The sequence below is a fragment of the Betta splendens genome, chromosome 17, assembly GCF_900634795.4.
Source record: "Betta splendens chromosome 17, fBetSpl5.4, whole genome shotgun sequence".
NCBI lineage: Eukaryota > Metazoa > Chordata > Actinopteri > Anabantiformes > Osphronemidae > Betta > Betta splendens.
The window spans coordinates 12,428,186-12,448,980 of record NC_040897.2 but is presented as its reverse complement, the minus strand read 5'-3'; the positions used below and the strand labels follow the sequence as shown (position 1 = coordinate 12,448,980).

General features: G+C 42.5%; 2 protein-coding genes across 8 annotated transcripts; both read right to left on the bottom strand.

Annotated features, from left to right (window-relative positions):
* Positions 1 to 1,051: 1,051 nt before the first annotated feature.
* LOC121201764 (uncharacterized) lies at positions 1,052 to 4,722 on the bottom strand. Its single transcript, XM_041067993.2, has 7 exons — positions 4,645 to 4,722; positions 4,252 to 4,313; positions 3,836 to 4,030; positions 2,609 to 2,689; positions 2,361 to 2,454; positions 1,779 to 2,165; positions 1,052 to 1,406 (listed from the first exon to the last, which is right to left on the bottom strand). The coding sequence occupies exons 2-7, from the start codon at positions 4,309 to 4,311 to the stop codon at positions 1,354 to 1,356; spliced, it is 870 nt and encodes a 289-aa protein (XP_040923927.1). The 5' UTR covers positions 4,312 to 4,313; positions 4,645 to 4,722; the 3' UTR covers positions 1,052 to 1,353.
* LOC114845189 (ankycorbin-like) lies at positions 4,708 to 20,284 on the bottom strand. Of its 7 annotated transcripts, XR_008693124.1 has the most exons (32): positions 20,181 to 20,284; positions 20,060 to 20,086; positions 19,917 to 19,985; positions 19,729 to 19,755; positions 19,604 to 19,660; positions 19,342 to 19,416; positions 19,186 to 19,245; positions 19,023 to 19,094; positions 18,804 to 18,869; positions 18,468 to 18,518; positions 18,264 to 18,320; positions 18,107 to 18,178; positions 17,861 to 17,917; positions 17,691 to 17,765; positions 17,522 to 17,593; positions 17,370 to 17,432; positions 17,231 to 17,302; positions 17,091 to 17,162; positions 16,958 to 17,020; positions 16,808 to 16,867; positions 16,536 to 16,607; positions 16,233 to 16,295; positions 16,073 to 16,135; positions 15,781 to 15,855; positions 15,537 to 15,576; positions 15,342 to 15,393; positions 14,842 to 15,256; positions 11,297 to 11,349; positions 10,805 to 10,873; positions 8,817 to 8,879; positions 8,640 to 8,726; positions 8,525 to 8,564 (listed from the first exon to the last, which is right to left on the bottom strand). XR_008693124.1 is itself a non-coding variant. In XM_055504026.1 (30 exons), exons 1-30 carry the CDS (start codon positions 20,226 to 20,228, stop codon positions 4,820 to 4,822), a joined length of 2,985 nt encoding a protein of 994 aa, XP_055360001.1. In that variant the 5' UTR covers positions 20,229 to 20,274; the 3' UTR covers positions 4,708 to 4,819. The 7 variants fall into 7 exon arrangements, 5 of the variants coding, with proteins under 5 accessions (XP_055360001.1, XP_055360000.1, XP_055360002.1 ...); XR_008693125.1 differs by lacking the exons at positions 8,525 to 8,564; positions 8,640 to 8,726; positions 8,817 to 8,879 and adding exons at positions 9,978 to 10,050; positions 10,225 to 10,284; XM_055504026.1 differs by lacking the exons at positions 8,525 to 8,564; positions 8,640 to 8,726; positions 8,817 to 8,879; positions 10,805 to 10,873; positions 11,297 to 11,349 and adding exons at positions 4,708 to 4,846; positions 6,171 to 6,355; positions 6,833 to 7,610 and having other exon boundaries at positions 20,181 to 20,274.
* Positions 20,285 to 20,795: the final 511 nt, after the last annotated feature.

Sequence of the window (20,795 nt, the reverse complement as noted above, 5' to 3'; positions counted from 1 at the left end):
CTTTGAACTGTATCCAGGGGGACTCTAAACAAAGAGCTGAAGGCCGTGAAGTAAACGCTCATTTAATATCGCTAAAGTTCACCTGCTCCTTTTCTCTGTGCAGCGCTTTTCTGTCTCCTTCAAGAGGCGAGACGCTATTCAGTTCATTTTCAAGTGAATTGTTTAAAGTTTAAAAGGACAATTGTAGCCGCGGGTCAGATCAGACTATGTCTACCGACATTCACGGTCCCAAGAGAGTGACTCGTTCTGAATGTTATGCCCTCTAGCGAGTGAGAAGGTCGACGATTTTAGTTTCTTTTTTTTTTTTAATCCCACAAATCAGTTGGTTCCTATCAAACCTTGTGGACTGCACACTGAGAATCATAAATAAATACTGAATTCTCCACACATGTATATATCATTATCCATGTGTGTACCTGCTTTGGATGATAAATATTTTTGATGCTGGCCTAAAGGAAATCCTTCCAAACAACTGTGAAAGTCATTGCTGTTAATATCCTGCAACGCTGTTTACAGATAAACAATCAACTCGTGTGATTTTTTAAATAAAGGAGTCTATGCGTCTATTTTGTTCGTTAGCAGATTGTTAATTGCTGCTTTTGTTCTCTTTGTGGAATATTTGACCATATTCATTACAGAGAACCACAGGCCTTTAAAATGATCATGTGTCAACATTAGATTAGGATCAGTTACTTGGAATAGGATGAGGCAGGCGGATGTCTGGGTTAAAGCAGGTTAGACCTGGTTACTGTCACTAAAGCAAAGCCAGCGTGAGATACTTTGACATGTGGATTTTAGTTCTGATCGTCTTTCTACCAATAGTTAAACGTAGCAGAGTAAAAGTAGAATTGTCTGAAATGTAGTAAAGGATAAACTGTCCTTAATCACGGTACTCGTGTTCTTCTTCTAACTGGAAATTGTGGGTTGACAATCCAGGACGTTGTGTTGCTGTAGTGTTCACTGTACGTCACATTATGACTATGGTTACGTCTTTTGCGTGGTCACGCGTTGTAATGACCGTAAATGAATCATGCCACAAATAAGAGTGACCCAGGTTTTATTATCACTTTATTTTTTGGCAGCTTCACTTGCTCCTATAGCACATTTGCAGTAAGAATATATATTTTTATTTTATTAACTAAAACCCAAATCTCAAATTGTCCATTACTGTGCATTTGACATTTACCTCATTTAGTCATTTACAGTAAGTCATGTTGCAGAATTTAATCTTAGCTGCTCGGAGCATCCGCTCAATGTTAATTTTCATATACACATTTATTTATAGCAACATTTTAAATATGTTTAAAATACAGAAAACCAATCTCTACATCTTTCAGTGCAGTGTGAAACGTGTCAGACCTTCTGCAGGATGCACAGAGAGACGAGGCTCAGGAGAAGAAGAAAAGCTGGCGGAGAACGAAACAAGAGAACGATGCATATTAGAAACACCACAGAAGAAATATTAATGCCAAAATTATTCACTAAATCTGGGTGATTATTTTAGGATTTTGAGAACATTTGGCCTGTATTGAGCATGACAGATGACACTGCCAACTGTGGCCATCAACAGATTGGGCATTACTCGAAGAAAAAAAAAAAAAAAATTCAAGAATTTTGTTTATTTTCTAAAAATCTGATGACATCTATACATGAAAATAAAAATGGATACCAGAATAATAAAAAGCTTTATTAACTAATCTTACAGTACCTTAAAATAACCAAAATATAAAAAAAAAAAAAGGTACAGCTTTATGAGCCGAAATAAATAGTATTTTTACCATAAGGATGAAGAGCAACACTGGCTCCGGTTGGTTTCTTGGTTGTTGGCACCAGTGTTGTGGTGGTGGTGGTGTTGGTGGCGACTGTGCCGTTGACGGTGGTGTTGGTGGCGACTGTGCCGTTGACGGTGGGGTTGGTGGCGACTGTGCCGTTGACGGTGGGGTTGGTGGCGACTGTGCCGTTGACGGTGGGGTTGGCGGCGACTGTGCCGTTGACGGTGGGGTTGGTGGCGACTGTGCCGTTGACGGTGGGGTTGGTGGCGACTGTGCCGTTGACGGTGGGGTTGGCGGCGACTGTGCCGTTGACGGTGGGGTTGGCGGCGGTGGGTGGGGTGGTGGGGCTTAGAGGAGAACTACTCACAGAAGCGTTAAACAGATCCAAGTCACCTGAAAAATTAAAGCAGGGGTTCAAACATTATGAACTTCATGACAGTGGACTAAAATGTCATCAGATTGAGGGGGAACAGTCTTGTCGCAACATTCAAATACACGACAATAGTGCGAGTACATTTTCTCCCAGTGAATTAGTAACATTCTACTTTACTGATTATGATGCAGCTTGTCTGACGTCTGTCTACTTACTTGTGTTGAATATGGAGGAAATGTTAGCAAATGTGAAGTTGAACGTGCAATTGATGAAATCACCAGTCACAGAGCCTTGGTAATTTATCATTATCTGGAGAAGAGTAAGATTATGTCACTAAAACACACGTCCAGTTCCACAACTTTAGGCTTCCACGTTTTCTGGCTAAAATGACACTTTACGATCAACATAAAACCATGCTTAACAAAAAAGAGCAGTACTATTAATGCTGTTGTTTCTAGCTCACCATTTTGGTTAAAGTGGAGGTGAAAGAGACTGTGTTGTTATTCGAGGTGTTGTGGCCACAGGTGAAATTCGCGACGCTATTCTGAGAAAAGAAAGGAGACAAAAGAGACCGCGTTAAGGCTGAAAGATGATGAACGCTTACAAATGTTCAGTGCACCATCTGCTCTATGCATTTCTGTCACGTTGAGTTCCCATAAAACCATAATCTTAAAAAAGGTCCAGACATGATCGATCTGCAGGTTTTCTACAGATTTCATTCACTAGGATTTCATTTAGAACTTCTGCAGACTGGACAAGGTTTCAGGTTACATTTATGACGTTCAAGATAATGATGGCAACAGTTGTTCCAAGTGTGGCATTCAGGTTTTCTTTAAATAGATTCAACACTGTTAATGCTCTCACTAGTCTCCTGTTACCAGTCCGCATGCTCATTTAGGAATCATGTAGAACAGCTGTACAGTATTTTGCCGTTTTGCTCATGTTTAAATTAGTTTGAATTAAAAACTAAATATTTTGTCACCCTTATTTAAAGTCATTATCACTTTTGGGTAAATTATTTTAGTTTAATCTAAGATTGCAGTGATTTGTTGTAAACATCTTCATTGTATAGGTTTACAGTGTTCAATAGTAGCCTTAGACAAACCTGTCAGGATGAAACATGGACAAGCCTGTTCTCATTTGAACCCAGGCTTCAATGACAACTCTCAGCAAACAACATTAAAAAATGAGGTTTACTGCATGTTCAGCTTTGGCTCTGCACAAACACGCCAAAAACGCAATGAGTCCACCTTCTGTAAACTCAGGGCTCAAACCATTTCTTTTCAGACGACAAGAAGGATGTTTGCAGTGTGGAGCAGCATCGAGACGTCCAAACACAACATTCTCGTAGGTTTAATGACGGTAGGTTTGTGCGCCAGCCCAGATCCCTTACAACATCCTCGTTTGCATCCTGTAAAGCTTCAATAGCACGGCTCATTGGGAAATACAAACGTCTGCCAGATCTTTGTTCCTACAAAGTTCTGGCAAATTTATTAATAATTTACTTTTAATTAAATTGTACTTTTTCCCCTACAATAAAAGCAAGAACATTTGATGATCAACCTGTAATATTTAAGTCACATTATTTAACAAATTATAGCCTGTATTTGTTTTTATGTTACAGTTTTAATGTAAAACACGCATTCTGAGCTACCCATGCTTATATTCCACTGTTTCTGGGCGATTGTACCATTGATGGCTCACTGAGCTGCAGTGTGATGGATCCTGATGAAGTTCCACTGAGTGTGAAGGACAGGGTGGTGGTATTGTCCATGGAGACATTGGCCACAGATGCAAACAGGCAGGTCTGGTTTTGAGGACTACAGCCAGAAGGTGATGTCACACACAGGTGAGAGGCTCCGCACCCTGACCAGGTGTTGTTCCCCTGGTTTACACACAAACAGTCAGTCACACAGGCACATATGAAATACAGTCACTTCACCTTGATTTTTAGAATGCTTATAATTAGTCAAAGAAAAATATTTAGGGATTTTACAGATAGGTGCACATGTAATAGAGTCTTACTCTACCTGGAGTACAGATATAACTGTGTTTATAGTGTAAATTATTGTTAGTAGCGCTACTGGAAGTGGACCGGAAACACACCTGTGCCATTCCTGGCGTCACAAACGCCATCAAGACCAGCAGAATCAGCCGTCCCTCCATTCCTGACAGGACGACATGAGAACCTTTCATTAAAAGTTAAAGCTCATAACATTAGAGCTGAAATTTGAAAAAGATAATATATAAACACTGCTTCACATTTGGTGGTTTCCACCCTTTACACCCACACATAAAAGGCAGTTCGAGTGCAGATCGTAAGACGCGTCTCCAGTCATTCTGCTCGATTTTTGATTTAGAGATTGCAATTTAAAACAAAGACACATCTGCTTTTATAAATTCAATTGTATTATATTTTTTTAGCTACAAAACAGCTTGATATACCGGATATATTTATATTAAAAATAATTTAAATAAGACTCAAGTTTTCAGACTTACCCGAGTTTAGAAGGTCAAATGTTAAGAGTAAAAGGTTTTTAGTCCTGCGTCAGCTTCTCACTTGTTTGACCCTTGGAAGTGAACAGGTGTAAACCTCAGCGGTGATGGAGGTACTAGAGAGGGAGGACCTCTGGTCCTGGAGGACGGGCTTCTCAGAAGTCACCTGACTGACAGACTACCTGCTGCAGGCGTGTGACTGAAACTGCAGAGACACTACTTTGAAGCCTATTTTGCCACTTCCACTTCCTTCCACTAAGGTGGAAGGAATTGTTTAGTTTTTGTAACACTGGGCAAGAATCAGGACTTCTATCAAGATACTGTAGCATTAATTACATTAAAATGTTTTTATTGGATGTACTGTATGTACAGATCCAATGAACACAGCACAGGCATCACAGTCACTGCCTCACAGACCAGAAACACTGATGGTTCCAATAGTTACACTAATTGAAAACAATTAATCTCTCTAGAGGAGAAAAACACTGTTTCACCTTGAAAATAACAATCATCCTTCAGTTTTTAACGCTTCCTCAAGATATGAGCCATCACAACACAGTAAACATTAATAATAAAGCAAGTACAACGCTGATGACGCCAGAGACACCATATCCAAACAGACAAGGCAGCTGGGCATCGCTCCACTAAATGCTGTGCAGCGATACAGTCAGTAACTAATCAATCATCTGTTTGTCCTAATTCGGCATACATAATCTACAATTTATCCAAAAGCGTGAAGTTAACTACAAAACAGTGAAGCATTTTTCAGTATATTGATTAAATGTACTAGAAGCTGCTATTAATCTTCTGGGCTTGAAACTCATTCTGCAGACCCAGACTGATCAAGTGTCGTTTGTTCCCATCAATTCTTCTGAGCAGGGTGTGACCCGGCCGCCCAACACACGAGTCAGTTCCCAAAAACTTCACACAAAAGGAAGAAGTATCTTTATGAGGTCAGCAGATAAGAATGAAAAAGGGAAGTTTTTATCATTTGTGAAAAAAAAAAAAAACAATAAAAAAGGCAAACTGAAAGATTGCAACTGAATTGAACAGCACTGGCCTTTACTTCCCCTGGAAGTTCAAGATAGAAATAAAATCATGCTAGTACAATAAATCAACAAAAAGAAATAATAATTTCAAATATCTTAAAAAAATATGATTTTTTAAAAGCATGTTACAATTATTTTTTCCTAAAAAAAATTTAAACTTGCAGCTTAAATATTTAATTATAAGCTGGACTTAGTATTAGGTTTGACTTTTGTTCCATCAGTGTTAAAGCGCTATCTTAAACTCAACTTGGGCAAATGTATGAAGGAATCTCCTTCTATACATTTTTGTATAGAAGGAGATTCCTAGGATCCCTTTTACTAGCAAATTATGTGTTTATCCGAATCTTTTCCCAGAGACTGAGTCATTGCTTCAGGGCTGTTAATAAATACAAACACACCCACACGGTCATAATAATAGAAGTACAGACGCACTGGGAAAGAACAGTCAGTGCCACAAGCTGCTACAGACTTCCTACTTACAGAACAAAGACACAGGGGCAGCAGAAACACGGGTCCAGATCCCGAGCACCACAGAAGGAAACACTGGAGCCGTTCAGACCCAGTCGTCTTCTTCACACCTACTCTGAGGACGGGTCCAGTCTGCCTGACTCGTCCACCACCAACAGGTGCCGTGATGACGAGCTCATCAGTGTCACTCACTTCACCTGCTCACAATTAACAGACACACACAGCAAGACCCAGGGTAACTCATGCACGTCTTAAAGGACACAATGTTGTGTTACCATGGCAACAGCAGACTATAAAGTCCATCCGGAGAATTTTCTGTTCAGTTTATTTTAAAACTTTAGAACCAATTAACAAAAACTCAAAAGTTAAAAGTCATCTCAAGGCACAAAATTTAAAAATATACTACTCTAAAAAACAAATTCCACTTTTTAATTTGTTAATTCATAAATAAATATTTCATAAATAAACAGAAGGAGGACTATTTCCAGCAGAAGTGAATCATTTTAAGTAGCTTTAAAACAGCTGATCTGAGCCAAGCAGAGCGTTAGCCCGTGGTCGAAACCCTCTCTGTTCATGCTCCTTCCCCCTCGTCTCACTCTCTCCATCCTCTCTCCTGTTCCCTGTCTCCTCCTCCTCACCCACTCTCCTTTCACACTGCCCCCTCACTTCCTCACCCCTCTTCCCTCGTTTCCCGTCTGTCACCCTTCGGTCGTCATGCAGAGGCCTCTCCTGCCTGCATTCCTGTGTGTGCTTCTCCTGCTCCGTTTCCAAAGCCTCTACAGCCGATTTAACACTCTCCTGAGTTTGTATCCCTTTTTCCACTTCTGGACATTTTTCCAATTTAGATTTGTGCTTTTTTTCTTCTTCTTTTTTCTTCCGTTCATTCTCTTTGCTTTTTTTCTTCTTCTGCTCCTCTTCAACCTTTTTGTCCAGTTTCTCCTCCAGGAGGTCCAGCTCCTGCTCCAGCTCATGCAGTTTCTTCGGATCCGACTCCAGATCGTCTTCGATCTCCACCTCCACCTCCTGAACCTCCTCGTACTCCTCCACCTCGATGCCGTCCATTGTTTTCTGCAGCTGTGTCTTCACCTTGTTCAGCTCCAGCAGACCTTCTTGAAGTTCTTTACACACCTCCCTGATCTTGGCAGCAAACTGGGTTTTGGCCCCTTTGCGGAGCTCGTGGGAGTCTTTGGCGAGGAAGAAAACGTCCAGAGCCAGGAAGAGCGCCGCCATGACGCCCGTGGCCACGCTCACGACCCTGGCACCTTTGACGGCGCCGCCGGCAGCACGCAGAACCTGCACGGTGCTGATGAGCTTCTCAGTGTTGATGACCAGGGCTCTGCCAGCGCTGCCGCCTGCCCTCAGTACAGTCTTCACATTGTGGTTTAATGCCTTTTTGGCAGCCTGTTGGGAGTAGCGCTCAAAGTCCCACTCCTGCAGGGTGTCCATACCTTCCTACACACGAAGACAGGAGAGCAGCAGGGCTGTGTCATTAAAGGTTCATGGGACTCAGGATAAACATTAAACTCTGGATCATAAAAAGTGTGAGACTGGATTATTTTTTTATCCTCTTGATCTGGATCAAGAATTTGAAATCACACATTCCCTCACCTGCACAAACTCCAAGCACTCCCTGATGTCGCTGATCTCCTCCTCGTAGCCCTGGATCATCTTCTCCACCTTCTTCCTGTCCATCCTGGAGTGGACCGTGTCCGTGATGTTCGCCGTGGCCGAGGTGATGCCCCCCGCCGTCGCCACGCTGATCCCCACCGCCGTCACGATCACGGAGGCGCCGAACGTGAACGGGGCCAGAATGAGCCCCGTGATGGTGGCCACGCTGCCCGCCACGCTGGCCACGCCCCCGCCCACGGCGGCCGACACCGTCTTCCTGTGGAAGTGGTCCGCAGCGTCGGCCAGAGACAGGAGCTCCAGGATGCGGCGCTGCAGGGACGCGCCCCGCTGGTTGAAGAGACGCACGAAGACACGGGCCGCCAGGTAAACACGGTCAGCCGCCTGCTCCACGGCCCTGGGGACACAGGGGAGACGTGGGGGGGTTGGAAACTCACTGCAGCAGCGGTGCTGAGTAACTATGGCGGAGAAAGGTGGACATATTGCTAAAACAGCCCTGCATCCGTCTTAAATGCTCCTAAAATATGAACACGTGAATAAAAAAACAACACCAATATCATAATAAATCAAAAACTGAATTAAAAGCTTTACGTTTCCTCGTCGTCCTCCTGGAGGTTTGACGTCTCGTACCACTCTGTCCAACCTGAACACCAGCAGCACAAACAAGACTAAAAGTTTTTGGTTTCACTTTAATTATCGTCTCATACACGTGTGATGTGATTCCTGATTGTAGCACTGACCTTTTACTGCACTCCACCACTCCATCAGCTCATCCCCTTCCTGAAAACAAAGTCCTGTCCTGTTAAGACAACTGATCTTTGTCTGTATGCTGTGAAACACAAGCCGAAAACCCACCGGCTCAGGTTCCACTTTAGCCCCAGGAGGGTTGTGTTCACCGGGGCACGCTGCCATCTCCACAGGCTGGAGCTCGACTCTGCTCTCCTGGAAATCAGGAGAACAGTCCAGCTCTTGCATCAGACTCACCAGGCCTCACTTAATGAAGAGTCACGTAAAGGTTAGCATGACGCTGACCTGTGCTGGTCTCAGCTCATGCAGCTCCACTTTATCCTTATTAACAGGCATGTCGTCTGAAGTCTGTGGTAGGAGAATCATCAATAAAAGCTTGAACTTGGGCAAAGTTGCTCACAAGCAGGAAAAGCCCATTCAAAAATGTATTTGTAACTAAATACCTGTGAAGATAAAGTAACTTCTGGTATTCTGGGAAAAGTCTTCTTGATTCTAAAAGAGACAACCTGCAAATATTCAAACAGAACAGAAATAAAATGTACAATTAATGTAAAATATGTTAAAATTCACCATCCGTGTAAAATATTGTCAGAAAGTTACAACTGTTATTTTGGACGTGTCTGTCTTTACATACATGTCCTGTTGTTACTGTGTTAGGACTTTTTTATTCATTTTAAGCAGCCAACCGCTCACTTGTCTCTGCTCCTTGATGGTCCTCCTGCATCTCAGCTTACTGTTTTCTGATGCCTCTGTGTTTCCTGCTTCCTGTTACACGAAGGCAAACATGCTTTAGTTTGTTATTGATACATATTTCTGTCCACTATAGGCAGATTTTCCTTTGTAGCGGCCATGAAGGCAGATACCGGTTGTACCTTTGATGTGCCTGTAGCTTCAGAGAGGTTTTTCTTGCTGGCCAACACTTGACTAGTTGCTGAGAAGTCTCCCTTAAATGCCAGAAACATGTTTTAATATTTATTATTAAATATTACTTTATCATCAGAGTATGAGGTTGTAAGTGAACTGTTTCATGCAATTACAAATTTAAATAATCTACTTTGAACGATATATATTTTTTAAATTACTGCTATAGTTTATGTGAAACAGAAGATGTTTTTTGACAGTGTTCACCTCTGCAGCGTCAGGGAGACGCTCCCAGCTGCTGGACAGGGCATTTGTTGCGCTCAGCGGGTCCTAGAGAAGAGAAATGGACTTTAACATTCGAAGTTTTAGTTATATCCACATTAAAGTGGATTGAGCTTATCTTTGAGAGCCTCTTAAAAGCAATGGCCACCTCAGTAGCGATGGAGCGTGGAGCTGGCTGCAGAGGCTTTCTGAAGGTGCCTGTACATGGTCGTGTTTGACCCTAAAACATGAAAGGAAGCACATCAGTAATCAACCAGACGCAGAACAGAAACGGGCAGAGAGCAGGACGAAGCGGCACCTGTACCTCTGAGCTGGCTGCTTCTAACAGATTTTCCCAACTCAAAGATAGTTTCTCATCCTCATCTGTGTTTGGTTCCTGAACACAAAGAAAAGGGTTTTATACCAGAGATAAATATTATTGTTAAACTTTAAATTTAAACATTTCCCCCAAATAATCCAAACTCGTCCTACTTTGAGTTGGTGAAAGGTTTGATGAAAGATTTAAGAAGGCTTAATTACAGTTTGTGGTTAAACAAAGGCTGACACTAACCTCATCGAACAGCTTGTCAGTGCTGGCTGATCTTTTTATTAATCCAGGTCTTTTCCTCACCTGAAAGAATCAAAATCATTTTCCTCTGTTACCACTTTTATTTGATCTGTAATGTTAACATTATTGCAATTTGTAGCTGCCTTTAATTAAATATGGCTGGAAAATGAACATATAGACTGTTGGAGAATTGATTTTTCACATTTTTAGTCGGTTCCATTTTTATAACTTGGGACCATTAAAAAAACGTTAACTTCACAACAACAGTGTCAGTCAGATTCTCACAGCTAAAGGAAAACAGATTTTCATTCTTCACATCTTGCTCCTAAATTAAAACGTCCACGTCACGTTCAGCTCTGCTGCAGGACTATTAAAGGCTTATCTTATCTTATCTTATCTTATCTTATCTTATCTTATCTTATCTTATCTTATCTTATCTTATCTTATCTTATCTTATCTTATCTTATCTTATAGGAGGCACTGGCCTCCAGCAGAGGGCGCTGCAGCTGCAGCTAAATGATGCTGGAGCGTTTTTTTTTTGAGAAACACCTGTGTGTAGGTTTGTGGGGTGTTGTCTGCTCACCTTGGTGGCGTTACTCCAGTCAGTGCTCGGCTCCTCGTCAGTGTCCACATCCTGAAACACAGACTGATGCTGTGCAAAAACAAAATGTTAAAGTTGTTGTGTGATGATGATGTAGAGCTTTAAAAATAACTGACTCTAGATTCATGGCTCACACGTGCTCAGTTAGGGTAGGGATCATGTTTGTTTCTGCAGGATTAGCTGTAGGGTCTGTTATTAAAGGTACTTTAACCTCAGCCTCTAATAGCAGGTGTCGTCACACAAACCTGCTCACCTTGTTTTCGTACGTCATGTTTTTACTTGTGTCAAGGTTTTTATACTTTTGACAGTGAGGGTCAGGGTCAGTGCTGAGTTAATTATGGTACAGTATGGACACAAACCAAACTCATTTGAATTTGAAGAGCACCAAGCCCTGAGGGATCTGAGTGTGCGTTGTGTAGAATGATGGTGTGTTTGATGCAATAGTTCTTTCTGTATTGGGCATAAATGTCCCACCTGTGTGTGTTTCTTTCTGCCTTCTGGCTTCCTCCTACAAGCCTCCATCCGTCCTGTTAGAGTCACACAGAAAGAGAATGTGATAAGTAACAATGAATAAATGTGAGATGTTTGATGTGCAGTAGAAGTTGGGAAAACAGCTGATCATTAGTAATGAAACTTAATATTCTATAATAAACGAGGTTTATCTGCTGAAGATCTTCTGGAGCAGCGTAGGAGTTCAGAATATCTATAAAAACATAAATATTGATTGAACAATAGGTTTTTACAAAGAAGACAAGTAAAGTGAAGCAGGAGAACAGCTGGAGCGCACAGCTGGATACGCGTGGCTCAGTAGGTGCGGGGAGACGTGACGTAAACAGGTCGGAAGTGGATGTGGAAGAACAGGGAAGCTCCACGGTGGAAAACAGCCCACGCCGCTGCTGAAACCACACTTTGTGAAGTTAATGTGTGGCTCAGAGTCACGCTCGGTTTATGTGTGTTGTCAGTCACAATATCGGCAGTCTCAGCCGTAAGTACACGATTCTCCAGTAGTACTGTAGCCCACTGAAGTACAACTACAGTATTCTGACTGCTGCTCTCAAACCAACTGTACAGTTGCTGTGGCAACTAATCACAGCCAGTGTCTGTACAGAAATACAGAAAAAGAAGCGCTGTCCTGTTCAGCTACTGCTGTAAAAGTCAAATGTGCACAAGTAACTGCACTTTCAGTTACAACAAAACCATTTGGAGAAGTGCTGCAACACACATTTCCCACATCTTTCGCCTGTTGCGCTACAGCCACGAACTCCACCCGGAACCAAAACAACCGGTGATAAGTCAAAGGAGCGGCGGGAGCAACGGCAGCGGCCGCCGCGGCTTCACCTACCGGAGGAACGACGCGTCCCACGCCCGCTTTACCGCCGCCGGGGTCGCACCGAAGCCACCGCGGCCGCTTCACGGACGCGACATTCCCATGAGTTTACCGCTTCACCACGGGCGCGCAGCTGCACGCACGAGACGTTCACGGGCGTCCGCAAAGCTCCGAAATACCAGCCTCACAGTCACCTGACGTTAAACGTGCAAAGCGAGGAAATAGACAATTACCTTCTTGAAATACGCAGAGACCCGGTTAGTATTTGTTAGAAATCTGTATGTGTGTCTACAGTACAGTTTTTACAGTTAAGTGAAATTCAAATATGACCTTCATCAGTTTGTCAACAAGATGGAGGGCGTGTGTTGGAGCTGAAAGCATTTCCTAATATGAATGCATTTACAGTTAATCCTTTGCTGGTTAGAACATTGTGATAAAGACAATGTTTCGTCATAATGTTTTCCAGCCTCCTGTGAGTTCCTTTAGCCAACGTGCCAGGCCCTGGTCACACCCGCTGACAGGCCTGTAGCTTCTTGCTAAGTTAGACAGAACCGCTCGAAACTCATATGGGGTCAAAAAGTTTTGAATTGGAGTCTGTTTCAATGGGATCCACTTTTATTTGTTCAGTGAGACCAGCACCACACAAAAGAATGTTCAATCATGCTGCATACAACACAGTAACCATGAATTATCAGTGGTGGAAACACCCAAAAGGTGAAGTTGCATCACATTTTATAAACAGTAAGTACAAGTCATGACTGGTGTTAAATCTGAGAGCGTACAAACAAAGACAGCATCACCTGGTGTGAATGAAAACCGTATTCACAGGCCTTCAACTAAGAGTAAATTCAAGTTTCCTACAATTATGAAATTCAGGATATGTCAGATTATTTGAATTGCGCATGCAGCACCGTCTTAGTTGCATGACTTGTACAGCTAAATGTACAGTCCGTCTGCCAGCTGGGCACCGGGCCGCGGTCCGGGTCCTCGGTGCCTGTCTGACCTCGCTCCGTCCCTTCTCAGTCCCGTTCCGTCCTCTCTCCTCTTCCTCCTTTTCACCTTCTCGCCTCCTTCTCTCTCACACGGCCTCCTCGTGTCCTCCCCCCTCCTCCCTTGTTCCTCCCCCCTCTGGTCCCGTGTCACAGCCATGGTCTGGAATGAATCCGGTTCCTTCATGCTGCTCCTTAGGCCTCTTTCTAAAACCTCCTCTGCCGAAGCTCTTGTCTGACGTCGATGAGACTCTTTCCTCAGATCGCTTTTCATCCTTCCTTCTGTCTCTGACTCCCTTCCGTCCTCAGCCTCTGTCAGCTCTCTGCCTTTTTGCGTCTCCCTCCTGTTGCCTTCTCCTCTGGCAGCTCTCTCCATGTTGCTGCTGTCGTTCTCTTTCTCCTTATCACTTCCTCTTCCTTCACTCTTGCTGCTGCTGCTGTGCGCCTCCATGTGTTGGTTGAGAGGCTTCCACTCAGGCATGATGACTCTTCTTCCCTGTCTCTTCCTTTGGCCTGTTTCTCTGTCTATATTCACCCTTTCCTGTTTTATTGAATTATCTGATCTACTCCTGGTTTCTTTGACATGCACTGTTTTCTCCTCAGCTGTTTTTTTATTGTTTTCACTATGTTTTGTTGCTTTGTCTAGTTTGCTCTTACATTTTTCTTTTTGATTCTTGGTTCTTTTGCCTTCTTTGCTTCCTTCCTGAGATTGTTGTTCGAAGCCATCTTTAGCTGCTTTAACACTTTTCTCAGTTTCCTCAGGAAGCATATGTGATTCAGGGGTGAGCCTCCCTTCAACCTCATCTTTATTCTTTTCATTCTTCCTATTGTCTTTATTATTTTTCTTTCTTGACTCCACCTCCTTTATTTCTGAAACCTCCTTTTCCTTTTTGCTTTTTTCCTTTGTCTCGTTCCATTTTTCTTTACCAGTTTCTTTTTTACTCTTCTTCTGCTCCTCTTCGACCTTTTTGTCCAGTTTCTCCTCCAGGAGGTCCAGCTCCTGCTCCAGCTCATGCAGTTTCTTCGGATCCGACTCCAGATCGTCTTCGATCTCCACCTCCACCTCCTGAACCTCCTCGTACTCCTCCACCTCGATGCCGTCCATTGTTTTCTGCAGCTGTGTCTTCACCTTGTTCAGCTCCAGCAGACCTTCTTGAAGTTCTTTACACACCTCCCTGATCTTGGCAGCAAACTGGGTTTTGGCCCCTTTGCGGAGCTCGTGGGAGTCTTTGGCGAGGAAGAAAACGTCCAGAGCCAGGAAGAGCGCCGCCATGACGCCTGTGGTGACGCTGACGACCTGGGCAGCTTTGATGGCGCCGCCCGTGGCTCCCAAGAGCTGAACGGTGCTGATGAGTGTGGTGGTGTTGATCATCAGCTCTTTCCCGGCCCGGCCGCCCTCCTTTACCACATGCTTGATACTGTGATTTAAAGCCTTTTTGGCAGCACTTTGTGAATACCGCTCAAAGTCCCACTCCTGTAGTGTGTCCATACCTTCCTACAGGAGGTACAGAAACAAGGCTCAGTGCTGTCTCACACAGACAGGTTCTTTACCACTAGGTCTCCTAAAGTGGTTGGACCCAACAAAGGGCTCGGTTTCCTGCCTATGCTTTATGTCAGTAAAACTGACCCATGGGTTCTTGTTGCCTGCAGAGGTTGGAAGCCCCAATGTTCAAAGCAGAATCTGGAGTCACACATTCCCTCACCTGCACAAACTCCAAGCACTCCCTGATGTCGCTGATCTCCTCCTGGTAGCCCTGGATCATCTTCTCCACCTTCTTCCTGTCCATCCTGGAGTGGACCGTGTCCGTGATGTTCGCCGTGGCCGAGGTGATGCCCCCCGCCGTCGCCACGCTGATCCCCACCGCCGTCACGATCACGGAGGCGCCGAACGTGAACGGGGCCAGAATGAGCCCCGTGATGGTGGCCACGCTGCCCGCCACGCTGGCCACGCCCCCGCCCACGGCGGCCGACACCGTCTTCCTGTGGAAGTGGTCCGCAGCGTCGGCCAGAGACAGGAGCTCCAGGATGCGGCGCTGCAGGGAGCCGCCCCGCTGGTTGAAGAGACGCACGAAGACACGGGCCGCCAGGTAAACACGGTCAGCCGCCTGCTCCACGGCCCTGGGGACACAGGGGAGACGTGGGGGGGTCGATTGGGCTTTTATTAAAACAAATGATGAGCTCACACAATAAATATTCCACTTACATTTCCTGATCCTGCTCCTGGATATTTGACATTTCGTTCCACTCCGTCCAACCTGGAAACAAGCAGCACTAACGGGTTTCATTCAAGGTATGTTCTAAATATTTATGTTTGTGTAATTTACACACCTACTACACTAAACACCACAAACTGCTACTGAACCCGTACTGCTTCAACATTGATGACTGCGGTACCAACCTTTAGCTGTGTTCCACCACTCCATCAATTCATCACCTTCCTGTAAACAATGAGCACATTAACTGTGATGTACCGTGGAAGGTTTTATCTCTATTGTGGCTGCAGGTTTTTTGTGGTCTGAGACAGACAATAATTATTTCTTCATGTCATTGTTATAATTGCATCATTTGTGTCAGACACATTCAATCTAATTTAAAAGTTAAGCCACATGTAAATAATATTTCACACACACAGTAGAACACACCTGCTCAAACTCCGTAGGGTGGTCTCCTGTTGGGTAGGCTGCCATCTCCATAGACTGAACCTCTATCGAGCCCTCCTGGAGAGCAAACATTACATTCAGACGCAGTTCACACAGTTTGATTTATAATCTGATTAAGCAAATTTGCCTCTTCAAGGTTGTAATAGATGCAATAAAACATCACAAATGACAGTAAAATTCAACAAGATCATTTAAAATATAATTGTTTAATCTGTAACAATCTACTTTAGCTGCAGATGCATGAAATGAATAATGATAAAACAGTGTAACTAACCTCTGCTGGATTCGATTGTCGCATCTCATCGTTGTCCTCAATGATGGGCGTCTTATCTGAAGTCTGTGGAGTGTAAAAAAAACATCAATGCTAAAGCAAACTTTTGATTTTGTATTAAAAAACATATTGGACTACAAAACAAAACAGAGGCAGTAATTACCTGAGATGATGAAGTAATCTTTGGTATTTGTGGAGGAGTTTGCCTGATTCTGAACGACACCACCTGAGAATATTGAAATAGAACAAAGCTAATTCAGATCAAGGGTAAACAAGAAAAAAAGACTTGAACCTTTAGACTTCCATTTATTTGAAAATGTGTCCAGAGCTTTTTCATAGAAATAAATAACTAAACAACCAAATCATATATAAAAAATCAAATCAATAATAAACCTGCTTCAAACGTGTTTGGCAAAAAACATGTGACAAACTGTTTCTCTGCATAATTAAGGGACCAGCAACTCACGCGTTTCTTCCTCTTGATGGTCCTCCTGCATCCCAGCTCGCCTCCTCCCAGTTCCTCCATATCATCACTGTTCTGCAAAACAAGACACAAACATCTTTTCTATTGAAACAGATAGAGTCTAGCTAGTTGTCTGTGATTAGATGCATACTTTCAACTTTGTACTGTAAACTACTCAATTTATGGTAAACGCTAAATCAGCTCTTTCAGTATCGCCATGATCAACCAACATTACATCTGTTTCAACCACTTCTTCTCATACACCTTTATCATACCTGTGGTTCCCTAGTTTTTGGTGTCTTCTTGAACAGCCCAATGAACTGGACCTTTTTCTCCTGTAAAGTATAGAACACCAATCTGAGTTTTGGAATGTTTTCAACACTGTTCAGCAGGCTTGTGGCCAGTTCCACCTAGTTCATGCTCACCTCAGAGGAGTTTTCAGGACCATCCCAGCTGGAGGGCAGGTCCTCCTTGTTGCTGCGAAGATCCTGACAAAGAGAAATAAACTTAAACTCATATTTCTGTTTTATCGCTGTTAAGTATAGTTTGTTCACTCACCTCAGCTTTGTTGGAGCGTGGAGCTGGTTGCGGAGACTTTTTGAGGATTCCTGGTGGTGCTGTTTTCTCCTCCTATGACACATTCACAAGTTAAAAGCTAATCTGTGGTAGATTTAACAGAATGTGATGAACGTTACTACCTTTAACACGGTTGCTTTGAGCAGATTGTCCCAACTGGATGATATTTTCTTATCTGTGCTAGATTTTGACTCCTAAAGACAGGTAGGTTAGAATTCTGTGATCGGTGTCTTTAGTCGTCTTGATAAAGAAGGTACTGACCTCAAACACATCCTCAGTGCTGACCGATCTTTGGAATATGGCAGCGAGGCCTCTTTTCTTCACCTAAATACATGTCCCCCAATGAATGCAATGAAAAACAAAAGCTGCTTTATGTCACAGGAACAGAAAACCGTTTGTCGTTATCTGCTCACCCTGGTGCTGCTGCCTTCAGACAGCTCATCAGTGCTCATCACTGACGACTCCGTCTCGTCCTCCTCTGAATCCTGAAACACAGAAACAGAAGATGTAAGAAAACACAAAAACATAAAAACCATAAAACGATTTTAGATTGTTACTGAGGAACCAGTAACAAACACTCACCAGTGACTCCGTCTGTTGCCTCGATAGTTTCTGAGTCTTTTTCAGGATTTTGCCAAACAGCCCTGAACTTTTCTTCTGATAGATACAAAAAACAAAGCTCATTAAAAGACAATGTTTTATGTATTCACAAATAAATCAGTGACTGAGAAAACAAGTTTTAACTTTCTGACCTGTTTTCTCTCTGTTAAATTGTTTCCAATTAAGAGTTCAGTGTCCATAGACTTAGTCTGTAAAAAAGGAACATACGTATTTGGCAAAAAAAAAAGTGATCATATTAATTATTGATCTTTTCATTTTATTAATGGAAAGTATTGTGGAGAATTTCAGCAATAACTCACAAGAGGACAGATTATCAAGCGTTTGTAGCAAACGCAGAAAATGAATGTTTCAAGGTTTGTATCTGTACAAATTCACACCTCTGCAGATTCAGTAGTTTCTGTTTGTCTGGGAGACTTTCTGAATATTCCAGAAAATATTCCTCCTCTTTCCTAAAACACAAAGCACGAGTGAGCACGGGTCTTCAATGTTAAAGTTACACACCTTACAAACTGAACTGAACTGAAAGCTGCTCACCTTCGTTTGACTTTCATTAAGAGGTTCACCTCTGGTTGAGAGCTCGTCATCATACAGCTGTTAATAGAAAAGAAATTACTGTATCGAAAATATGAACCTGTAGATAAAAATACTGTACAAACGCTAGCAGAAAATGTGCAGATTACATCTGTGAAAAATGTTATCTGTTCAGTAAGAGTCTATATTTTGTGCTGAAAGCCTCACCTCGTCGTCTGGCAGGCTGTCAGAGAGCTCACTGTGCAGTGAATGTGTCGACTAAGAACAAGAGAAAAGTTACTCAGCTGACATGATTTTGAGCACAATCTGATATGAATCGCTGAACTGCACTAAAGCTGATTCTGTTTTTTAGCTGAGTCTCAGTTTGAGCCTGATGTAACAAGCTGGGTGTAGATGCAAACATTAAACAAAACACGAAGAAGCACCTAATTAATCTACTATAACTATCTTAAATGTTATTGAAGAAAATATTGGTGCAACATTATTAGCTTCAACTATTCAGAAACAGAATCTTAGTTAGTTTAAAACTGAACCTGATCTTACGTTTATGTCGTCGTTCTCTGACACATTTTCACTGTCTGACGTCTGAGTCTGCAGATGCTCGACATCCTGACACACAGGTTTTAACACAAATATAACAGTGAGTGCATCAGTGAGGACACATGTGGTTCCAGTGTTTATTGTTCTAAAATGTAAAAGGGTGAATGAGGGAACTTGGTGCTTACAATGTTTAAAAGCCAATATTGAACAATGACACATTACCTGTTTTTGTTTTCCACCTGTGTGAAGTTTGTTGGACTTTGGGAGGAAGACACTGAAAAATCCTCCTTTTTCCTGCCAAAAATCACACAAATTAGAATTCACCATCAGTGAATGTTACATAGAAATATTCATAATCCATAAACACCATAAAGTCCAAGCTCACGTTGGAGTTTTCCCAATGATCACTGTTACACGACCCATCGCTGATTAGAGACGCTACATTCTGAAAAAACAATGTTACTGTCAGGCAAGAGACTGTACATGATGCACGATAAATGCTTCATCTGATGTTCCTCCGTTGTGTGTCCGTCTACATCACCTCCTCAATCGAAGCAGCTTCTGCAGTTTTCACAACCTCTGTGAATATTTTCCCGCTGGATAATTCTCCTGTTTCCTGAAACAGACACATTAATAGTTTACACTCCCTCATGTAAAGCCTAGGTCACAATGTTTGAATAAACAAACAAATAAAAACTAGAAAATGGTGAATTGACTCCTGAAGAATAACTGAATAGAAACCAATAAGTATTTGTTTATGGTGGTAAGAACTAGAGAGAAGCATCCACTGATGTTAGACTTACAGCATCTGTCTTTGGAGGAGCTGGCTGCTCCAGTCTCTCTGGCTCATTTCTTTTTAGCTGCAAATGTCATTACAGATATAATTATTTATGAAAGTTACTTTAACATGAACAGAGGTGTGGTTTACCTGTGGCGGCTTTGGAGGAGGTTTAGGCTGTAAATACACAACAGAGCATTTACAATGTAACTCTAAAACAACTATCACAGTCATGATCCTCCCAACTTAGATTGTATAAATGGACAATTTCAGATTATTTACTTCTCAAATAAAATATTTTTAAAACAAGTACTGTACATGGTTGTTGTTAGACTCACAGGGCCTGGAGGTCTGAGAGCAGCTGGCTGCTCCAGTCTCTCTTGCTCATTTCTTTTTAGCTGTGAAAGCTACATCAGATTCAGTATAATTATTTAAGCGTCTATATTAAAACACACTCATGTTACCTCACAGAGAGGTTTACCTGAGCAGGCTTTGGAGGAGGTTTAGGCTGTAAATACACAACAATTATACAATGTGAGACCAGACTGTATAGTGTGTATTGTGTGTAGTGTTCGACTACATTACTGTGTTGTAAATATTACCTTTACAGGTTTCTTTTTGACTTCTGGCTTCACCATACATGCCTCCATCTGCTCTGGTAAAGAAACAAAATGAAGCTGAGCTGAGTCTGCTCAGGTGTGTGTGGGAGGAACCAAGCAGCACAGGTAGAGAAAACAAATGAGCGAGAAGGGGTGTGTAGGACACAAAACCAGGAACCGAGACGGAAAATGACGATAAGAACAGACCAGGGCCCGAGAGACCAAAACCAAAGCGGTCAAACAGAACAAAGGGCTAAAGAAGGAGTGTGACTGTGTGAACCAGCAACAGGACTGACACAAATGTGCAGCATAAACAAAATAAAAATAATTGAGACTACACAAAACCAGGTCACTTGTCTTAATGGATCACTCAGTAAAATGTTTTCATGAGTATCCAGTGATCTAATGTGTCCAAGGAGCTCTTAGCTAATTGTCAGATGGTCACATACAGTATTTGTAAATTTTTACATTATAATAAAAATAATAAAAACATATTAAATGAATATGAGGACACTTATTTGTTCTGGGCAGCATTTATATTCATGCTACCAATCGCCTCGTTGAAAGTTCCTGATTGCAGATTAGATCGTCAATAAGAACAACAAACATCATAAGTAT

What these genes read in the sequence shown, in the direction of transcription:
- LOC114845189 (XM_055504024.1), bottom strand. Translation starts at nt 20,228, where the DNA reads ATGGAGGCATGTATGGTGAAGCCAGAAGTCAAAAAGAAACCTGTAAAG. An exon ending in CTCCTCCAAAGCCTGCTCAG is followed by an intron (nt 19,986 to 20,059) that starts GTAAACCTCTCT and finishes AATCTGATGTAG; the next exon opens with CTTTCACAGCTAAAAAGAAA. An exon ending in CAGGAGCAGGATCAGGAAAT is followed by an intron (nt 15,257 to 15,341) that starts GTAAGTGGAATA and finishes CTGTGTCCCCAG; the next exon opens with GGCCGTGGAGCAGGCGGCTG.
- LOC121201764 (XM_041067993.2), bottom strand. Translation starts at nt 4,311, where the DNA reads ATGGAGGGACGGCTGATTCTGCTGGTCTTGATGGCGTTTGTGACGCCA. An exon ending in TGACGCCAGGAATGGCACAG is followed by an intron (nt 4,031 to 4,251) that starts GTGTGTTTCCGG and finishes TGTGTAAACCAG; the next exon opens with GGGAACAACACCTGGTCAGG. An exon ending in CCTCCACTTTAACCAAAATG is followed by an intron (nt 2,455 to 2,608) that starts GTGAGCTAGAAA and finishes ACTCTTCTCCAG; the next exon opens with ATAATGATAAATTACCAAGG.